Raw genomic sequence first — 9,915 nt, 5'->3', positions numbered from 1 at the left:
ACATGGGTTTGCAATGGTTAATTTTTCATAGGATTCTACATGAGTTTGCAATGGTTAATTTTTCATAGGATTCTACATAGGTTTGCAATGGGTACGATTCTACATGGGTTTGCAATGGTTAATTTTGCCTAGGATTCTACATGGGTTTGCAATGATTAATTTTTCATAGGATTCTACATGGGTTTGCAATAGGATAGGATTCTACATGGGTTTGCAATGGATAATTTTTGTTAATGGCGTGCCCTTAACTGGTCGCCTTTTTTTACCTTTTTTTAAAGGTGAGTTTTTAGAGATTATCATATATACTGTATAACTTTCTTTTACAAACTTTGTTGTCAAAAGAGAATAATAATATTTTGGAAAATCTATTAGTTTTTATCACAACAAATTTCTGATAAATATATATATGTATGATATATCTGATATAGTATGAACAAATGAAATATTGATATAAACATATTGATGTAAAATATTTTTATCTGTGTAAATTTCATAATAGTGAAGAGATATATAAGCATAGTATAAAGTTTCCATACAATTAATTTTTTCTATGTGCGATTTTTATGTGTAATACGTATATTTTTTCTTTAATGTCAAATCATTATATTTTTTGAACTATATATATGTGCAAAATATTATTTTCACTATAAAAATGTATAAATGTCGCATGTAATAGGCAGTATTACGCAGTTTATAGTAGATATATCTTAGAAAATATTTCTTGTTTATCTGATGTTTCTCTCGATTAGAAACTGTAGTTTAACTATCGAAAACGATTTTTCAAACATAACAAAAAGTGAATTCATGTGCCAAAAAGATAAGCAGTAAAAGAGAAAGAGATAAGAGAGTGAGGAACATAAAGAAAAAATAAAGATAAAGGTAAGAGGGAGAAAGAGAGGAAGGATGGTAAAAAAAGAGAAAGTAGAAAAATGATTATGTGTATGTGTGCGCGCGTGTGCGTGCGTGTGTGCGTGTGTATGTTTGTGTGTATAATTAGTACCTGGAATAGTATTTAATCAAATAAATAATTTGTTTTTATATATGTGCGCTAAATTCAAAACACAAAAAGTGTTCTATTTACTTTTAAATAAATCGAATATATATGTATATTTTATATATATTATATATATATTTATTTAAATAAATATATATTTATATATTATTTTAAATTTAAAATAAATAAATATATTTATTTATTTAAATTTTGATTTTAATACATTATATATGCGCTCTTAAATATTTTCTCTATTGTAAAATAGAGAAATTTAAAATTAAAATTTATAAATAGAATTTTGTTTTCTGAATTTTGTCGCAATTTATAGATATCTAACGTGAGCTTTTTAAAAATATAAATCATATTTTAAATCGCAATTATAATCAATTATAATCTCTTTCTCTGTGTTTATAATTACTAGACGTGCAAATAGACGTGAATTAAACTATTGTAACGAAGTGTAAATAATTTTCGAAGTTATATCTGTATATGTATATGTATGTACACATGTAATGGCTTTCTGCATTGTGTATAATATTTAAAACAATAATATATTACACATTACAAAGTGTGTGATGTATTAAAGTTCTAATATATATACAATCTGTATAAAAATATATATTAGAATGTGTGAGATATCTCAAAATTGTTGTAAACTTGTATATTTGAGCAATATAAATCTGTTTATTCTTTTATTACCATTACACACATTATATAATAAAATAATTGAAAAATGAACTACTTAAAACTATATATGTATATTCAGATAGCCAAATTAATCAAAATATGACATGTATTACAAATGTGTGCTACATATTTTATGTTATTGGCAAGTAGCTAAATTACATAAATATATAAATAATTTGATTAATTTATTTTCTTAATTTTATTAAAAAAGCATATTCCTTAAGGCTATAGCACACGCGGATTTCCATAAAACATAACCATAATACATAACATAAGTTCAAGAACCAATCAGATAGTTGTTTTAGATTTAATATACTATAAGGAAACGGAAAATTACTAAAAACTTAAGCATAAGAAGAATTTCATGAAATTTCTTACGCTTAAATTTTTAGTAATTTTCCGTTTCCTTAGCATATTAAATCTAAAACAAGTATCTGATTGGTTCTTGAGCTTATGTTATATATTATGGCTATGTTTTATGGCATGGAAATCCGTGTGCTATAGCCTTTTGTCCCGCGCAAAAATGGCCTCATTAAGTTCTATACTCTATATTCATTTTTTCACATAGGATATATAATTTAAAAAATCGCTAGTTTTACTTATAATTTTCTAATCATAAATAATATTCAACCGCAATAAAATGAACATTTTTCTTAACAACTCAAAAAGTCAAATTACAAAAAATATTTTACAAAATAACGAACTTTTAAGATAAACGTTGAGAAATGGGGGAAAAATGTTTTTTTTAACTGTTGCATATGGCTCAAAAGAGTTTCTTAGTACAAAAATGTATGAATTTTCAAGCACATTTATTTCTTAAATAAATTTATATTTTTACGGTCTTTTTTTGATAAAGTTATACTGTTTTAAGAAAAATATCACGAAATGAACCTTTTCTTGTATGGCCAACCAATCACAATCAACTACATATTGATGTATACAAAACAATAAAAATATATGTATGTATGTGACACAAAAATTATATTTCTACAAATTATTTTTTTATTGCAAAAGATTTTATTACTTATTTATAGCTGAAATAATGCATGTATAAACGAATTTTCACGAGATTTTTTACATATAAAATTCTAATAGTCATATATATCGTTGTATATATATAATATTATGTACAGAAAAGTATAATTTATAATATTAAAATCTTAAACTACAATTAATATTATTTTTTTATTTATTATTTTTACGATTAAATTGTTTTATTAATTTTTGTTCATAATTCTGAGTATATAGTATATTATTATATGATTCAAAATTATATCAGAATTGTACATATGTAATTGCAAATAATATAATAATTTAATGAGTTCTTTAATTTGACAGACATTTATTATATATTCTATAAACATTTGAAATAATTTAGGAAAATAGTATCTATTGTGTATTATATATTGCATAAACTAGCAAACTTTTTGATTAATTTTCTTTTCTTACAACTTTTTTATATAAAAAATCACATTTATTTTTGAGTTTTTCGATTAGATATTGAGACATATCCTTTCTCAATATAACATAATAGTATTACTTTTGTTATGCATTCTACAATAAAATACCTGGGAACTTAATATATATAAATTTCATGACATCTCTTTTATTATGTTAGTGAATTTATAGTAGCTTATACAATATTAAGCTACATTGATTATAAAAATACAAAAATCAATTATACTATATAACAGCATCATATGTGCACTTACAAAAGATACTTTAATAATAGTACTATAAAACAAGCACTGATTAAAATATTAAAATATATAAGGACAAGAAACTGGTCGGTAATAAATATTACTCCTGAAAATACATTCTAATATAGGGGTATACTATTTTTTTAATTACAATATTATATGTATGTCTTTTTCAAATTATAGATATAATTCTTCGTGCTTATTCTATCTAAGGAAATCCGTTTCCTTTTTATAACATAAATAAACTATATATTATTGGCCATCTAAATGATATTTCCTTATCTTCAGAATCGTTAATAAATCACAAACATATTTACGATTAAAATGTTATATTCTATATATATATATCTTTTTTGTCTCCCGAAATTGTATACTATACAGTTTTTAAAATATCAATTACTAGATGATAATTATATTTATAGACGCAGTTTCTTAATTGTTTAGAATAGTATATTATAAAATGCAAGTAAAGTTATTTTATTTTGATTTATTTTTATTTAATTCTCTTTTTGCTAATATGCCTAATTTTTTGATAATTGAAGAATTTAAACAGCTTAATCTTCAAGTTTAAATTATTCCTATTAGAATTTTTTTTGAAAATATATCTGAACAGTTTGATCAATTTTGAATAAATTAAAATTATACCATGCTAGTTATTCATTCTTATATATTCAAAATCATTTTAAATATGATCTTAGGTGATTTTGAGACCTAATTAATAAATTGACCTAACATCTTAATACTGCGTATTTAAAATGTTTTGTGCTCATATAAGAACGAATTGTGCATTGTAAATAAATTGTTAATTTTTATAATACATATACAAACGTATGTATTATAATAAAAGAATTTATTATTTGCAATATTATATTTAGTCAAAATATCCTTGACCTCTGACTTATTCAACATTTGAGCAAGAGAGAAAGAGACATTGTAAATTTTAATAATTGATTTTATATGAACTATTCAAATACAAAACTCGAACGTTTCTAATTCGAATTGTTCGAACAATTCTAACTCAAAAAATTTTTGTTTAGAGACCTAATTTTTAAAAAATAGTAATAAATAAATATTAATTAATTAATAATAAAAATTAATATTAAAAATTATAAAATTTATAAATATAATTAAAATTTATAAAAATATTATTTATAAAAAAACATTCCTTTTTTTCAAACAAAAAAATATGCTCTTGCGTCTTGATAACATAAAAGCAACACATAGTTTATATACATACATATATATATATATATATATTTTTTTTTTTTTTTAAATGAAATAACTTTTTTAATTAATAAACTTATAAAATCTTATTAACTCTCTCAATCAACTTTTTAAAATATATAATATGATTTGATCACATAATGGCCAATAAACTCTACAGTTTACCTTAACAATAATGAGCGGGACTAGTGCCGCCTTTATCGGGGCGTATAAATCGAATTTTTATTCGTATATCTCTGTACCAGTCGTATAATTGAGCAAAAGGTCATAAACATTTTTGAAGTCCTTAATGCCACTTAACTATTAAAAGTTAACTATTAAGAATGTTGTATATAAAAAAGCATTTTTTGCGCAAACACATCCCAGATAAGATAAACACACGCCATTTTGATGCCAAACGACGTCATTAAATCTCAAAATGACGCCATTTTGATGTTCAATGACGTCAGTTTGCTATTTGGGATGTAATTTACAACAAAAGCTCTATAAAAATGAATAGTACAAATGATTGAAATGTTTTATGTTTATCATTCATGAGCAATTTATATACACGATCTGGACACTCAATCGTTTTAGTTGTCATTGAAGAGTCATTCGACTAAAGAAAAATGCAGCGAACAAATAAAATGGCACTCTGAGTTGGAGAAGCACGGTTTGCCGGAACGATAGTTTTAATTTGTCATACGTTTCCTTACCGTATATACCTTGTACTATAGTTATATTGGTGAAACTTAAGGGGATCCTAAAATCCCGTCCTGTTTTATCGATAATACATAATTTTTGGGCACCCTTTTCTTTTTATTGGTTGAATAGAATAATAAATGCTTTTTAATTTTTAATTAAATTTTTTAAATTTAAATTTAAATTAAAATTTTTTTAATTTTTAATTTTTAATTTTTTTATTTTATTTTTAATTAAAAATTTCTTTTTGTTTTTAACAAAATCGGTAGGTTCGAGCTTTGTTTCTATATGTACTTTAATCGTGGAAAAGCATTTATTATTCTATTCAACCAATAAAAAGAAAAGAGTGCACAAAAATAATGTTTTATCGATAAAACAAGACGGAATTTAGGATCACCTTAATGCAATAATGCGATAACATCATGAGATTATGATAAAAATGTAAGTTTTATCCTAAATGAGAGAGAAGAGACATTAAGAATTACGTTAGGAATGAGATGTGAAGTCTTTCTTATTCGTTGAAATCCCTGTAATAGAAGCATTGCCGTTATAAGGACTACTCTTTGCTTCGGAAAGATGCTTATGAGTGCTCGTCGAGGATTTCCTAGATGATTTCTGAATTTGTGTTGTTGATAATCCGCTCACCGGATACTTGTTCCTGCTCAAGGTCGCTCCGTTGCTGCCCCGTATGCTGTTCTTCATGGATGTTGGCGTAGACGTGGCCTCGCTAGGATGCTTCGGCAAGACAAAGGCCTTCGTTTGCTTCAACAAGTATTGATCGTTGCACAGTGCGGCAATTAATGGTAAATCCAAGTTGCGACTCTTCTCGCGAAGTGTTCGGATGTCTAACATATCGTCGGTCTTTCCCTCGTCACTATCTTTCATGCCGTTGCTAGATTTGTTAGGTTTATTCATTTTTGTGATCAATGATGGAGTCGTTATCGAAGAAACTGATGGTAATGGTTGATTTTTATCAAGATTCTAGAACACATAAAAGAGATAATTATTTCTCAATAAACTTTAAGGGGATGCTGACTGTTGCCAAACAACATCACGTCTAAAAACAAAACATAAGACATCTTGAAGATATCTTATTGACGTCTTAAAGACATATTTTAATATGATGTCTAAAATACATCTTAATGACTCCTTTAAGACGTCTTATGTCCCTATTTTAGACGTTTTGTTATCTGAGTTTCTATTAATCGGCAAATATTATTTTTATTTAATTATTTATTGGCTGTACAGAATGAAAAATCCTTTATTAGAATTAAAGTATTCATAATAACATATCTGGACTATTATATGTGCATATAAAAAAACCAAGAAAGCTAAATAATTACAGTCCTATTATTTAAGTTAGATTGACTCAATACAAAAGATCGATAGAAAAACTAATTATTTTGTGCGACAGGTGCGCGGAAAGTCGCCCTTTTCGCACATGATGGGATTTTAGAAAGGGCTCCCTTTCCACGCACCGGTCACACAAAATATCGTAACCAATTCGGCTTCGCCTCGTGCGCCAAACTTCCGCACTCTCGACCGATTTACGATCACCCGCACTTGTTAGCCAATATACTATATATAGCTTTCTTGTTATTTATATACATATGTAGTAGCCCAGATTTGTTATTATGAATACCTTAATTCTAGTAAAGAACTTTTTATTCTGTATAGCCAATAAAGAGTTAAATGAAAATAATAATTGTAGTAAATATGAGCTAATCGTCTTTTATATCTTTGACTTTTTTATACCTGTATTTCATAAGGCGGTGGTGGTGGCGGTGGCGGCAACCTACGATGTTTGAATTGCGGTAGAGATTGCATTTTATTTGCTACAGGGATGTCCAATTTGAGAATGTTCTCATCACTTCTGGTCCGCGAAAATGCGTGCAATGTATGAGGTGGATCAACAGATGTGAGTGGTTCTTTTCTGAGACTGTGGCTGGATGAACAAGTCGCCCCACTGTACAGTGAGCTTGTGCTAACTGCATAATGACTGTTCAGATGATTATGCATCAGATAATTACCGGGATTGCCGATATCGCTCAAATTCTGATTAGACGCGTATTTGGATTGCGAGGAAGGGGAGGAGCCGGGAAGATACGGAGTGCTACGATACATCACTGAAGATTTGCTAAAGGATGGATACGGCGGTGGCGGACAGACGGCCATAGCGGCCAGAAGGGAACCCTGCTTGGCGTCGATGTACTCTTGTTTCGACACTGCTGGATCCTTCAGCGGAAACATAACGTAGTCAACGTCCGAGTAAAGCTGCTGCTTGTATTGCTCTATCTGCGATCGGGTAACCTGATTCGTGTAGACAGTCGCCAAGCTAGACGGTGACGATTGTGGCGGCGATGGTGGCGGAGGTGGCTGTCGCGGATGTATCATCGGCGGTGGCGGAGGTGGTGGTGCTGCCAAATACGGCAGGAGTACCGGACCGTTTTGAGAAGCGTGCACATCCAGATAATTGTGCGAATTTACCACGAGAGCGGCAACCGGGGCATGTACCGGAGTGGGTTTCATTTTATCACCTGGATAAGTGGGAGGTTGGATCCTAGGCGGTGGTTTTGGTGAAAGATTTGCTGCGAGATCGTTGATGCAAGTTTTTGCAATCCTCCGAGTTGAACCGGACACCGTTGATACATCGGGATAAGGTGGCGGGGGCGGTGGCGGTTCTCGTGGGGTTATCGCGTCGTTTCGCGGCGGCGTAGGCGGGGGTATCTGAATTTTTTCTCGCTGTGAAGTGTACAAAGGTGGCGGAGGATTGATCCGTCTAGGTGGCAATAGAATAAAATCATCTCGAATCATATTATACGATGGTGGCGGCGGCGGTGGTCCCCGTTCTCGATCCAATTCCGATATGTTCGATTTTTTTCTGAACATTGATCGTCGCGTAATCGATATTCTCGATCGGATATGGCGGCGGCAGAGATAGTTTTCGATCTCCGTCTGCGCTAAATGGCTGCGATTGCGGTGGCGGTGGCGGAGACGGTGGCATAGTCATGTAATCGCAATCCGAATCCATGGAATTGCTAATGGTCTTACGCGGGGGATATCGACCGACTATCAGGTCTGATAATTCGTCGGCCGATAAAAGCGGCCTCGCTCTGGACGGATCACTTCCGTCGCCACGGAAGCTGCCCGCGCTGAGTATGCTGTTGCTGCGCGAGCGCGAGTCCTCGAGTCGTTGATTAAGAGAGACCTCGTCATCATCTTTACAAATGCTGTATATGGGTTCCTGATCTTCTGTGCCAACGGTATAAGCGTCACTACTTTCGGACTGTAACCCGCTGTGAGTGGTATAAAACCGGACGTAACAGATGCCTCGTCGGTGGAAGATTGAATGCAACTGAGAGCACAAACATCGCTTGCCGCTGAAGAAACATTGGTCTCGCCAGTAGGTGAATATAAATTATCGCCGATTCTTTCGTCTTGGATTTCATTGCTTCTCAATGTGTATACACCACTTGTCTCGCTCGCAATATCAGTACCTAAAAAATATTATTTAGATTTTATTATCACCTTTTTATGCAATACTTTGAGAATAAAGTCTTGAAAAACGCATCTCTCAAATCCTCTACATGGTTCCGATATGTTGATGACACCTTTGTCATCTGGAGTTATGGCAGAGAAACGCTCCCTCAATTTCTCGACTTTCTAAATTCCCAGCACTCCAATATTCAGTTCACAATGGAAATAGAACAGAATATACAGCTCCTCTTTCTAGATGTGTTGGTTAAAAAGAACGAAGACGGCACCTTAGGCCATTGGGTTTATCGAAAACCAACACATACGGATCGTTATCTCCATGTCACCTCTCATCATCACCCGCTTCAGAAGAATTCTGTCATCAGTTCAATTATATACAGAGCCTTAACAATTTCTGAACCAACTTCCCTGAATAAAGAATTAGAACATCTCAACCAAGTCTTGATCAAGAATGAATACAACAGCAAAGACATCAGTCGAACAACTGAAAGGCTGAAAAACAAAATCTCCTGTTCTATAAATATGAGTACATCAAGTGAAAAAGAAGAAGAAAATGAAGATAAAAAATGGACGAGGCTTCCGTATCTTCAGGGTACAATAGAACGCATTAGCAGGATCCTGGGTAAACACAACATCAAAGTAATTTCCAAACCTCAAAATAAAATTGCGTAACTACTTCCTAATCCCAAAGATCGGAGATCATACTTAGAAACACCAGGTGTATACAGGATTTCTTGCTCCTGCGGAAAAGTGTACATAGAAACTGAGAGAAAGATCAGTACACGGAATTAAGGAACACCAACGGAGTGCTAAGTACTGTCATTTTAGTCAATCAGCCTTGGCAGAACATTGGATGGAGACGGGACATTCGGTACAATACGATAAAGCAACCAGACTAGCCTCCTCGCAAAGCTATTTTGCCAGGAAACTTCGTGAAGTCTTAGAAATTCTGAAACATCTCGACAACCTCAACTGCGACAAAGGTTATCAAACAAACCCTATTTGGCACACTGCTCTTAATATACACTCACACCACTAGGGGGCGTCATAACGGAATACTTTTCCGTAGATGAAAAACCTTCCACATATAATATATAAAGATCACAACCCAAGAAGGCTCAGTATCGGAGCTCT

The 9,915-nt window shown here is 31.5% G+C and overlaps 2 protein-coding genes across 2 annotated transcripts; one reads left to right on the top strand and one right to left on the bottom strand.

The window, feature by feature from the left end:
• Positions 1–4,771: 4,771 nt before the first annotated feature.
• Positions 4,772–8,787, bottom strand: LOC146719493 (protein expanded-like; the record flags this gene model as incomplete). Its single annotated transcript, XM_085490117.1, is given in 4 exon segments — positions 4,772–6,267; positions 7,042–8,166; positions 8,168–8,601; positions 8,604–8,787. Coding segments are annotated over 4 exon segments (2,238 nt in total), but the record flags the coding sequence as incomplete, so codon positions are not given.
• A 195-nt stretch (positions 8,788–8,982) lies between these two features.
• On the top strand, positions 8,983–9,453 carry LOC146719492 (uncharacterized). Its single transcript, XM_085490116.1, has one exon. It carries the CDS (start codon positions 8,983–8,985, stop codon positions 9,451–9,453), a length of 471 nt encoding a protein of 156 aa, XP_085346242.1.
• The last annotated feature ends 462 nt before the right edge of the window (positions 9,454–9,915 follow it).

Source organism: Nylanderia fulva, unplaced genomic scaffold (assembly GCF_048542155.1).
Source record: "Nylanderia fulva isolate GAGA-0341 unplaced genomic scaffold, ASM4854215v1 Scaffold97, whole genome shotgun sequence".
Classification (NCBI taxonomy): Eukaryota; Metazoa; Arthropoda; class Insecta; order Hymenoptera; family Formicidae; genus Nylanderia; species Nylanderia fulva.
The sequence above is the reverse complement of the archived record's forward strand: the minus strand, read 5'-3'. Positions and strand labels throughout refer to the sequence as shown.

Coding starts and splice junctions, on each gene's coding strand:
- LOC146719492 (XM_085490116.1), top strand. CDS start 8,983: ATGGAAATAGAACAGAATATACAGCTCCTCTTTCTAGATGTGTTGGTT.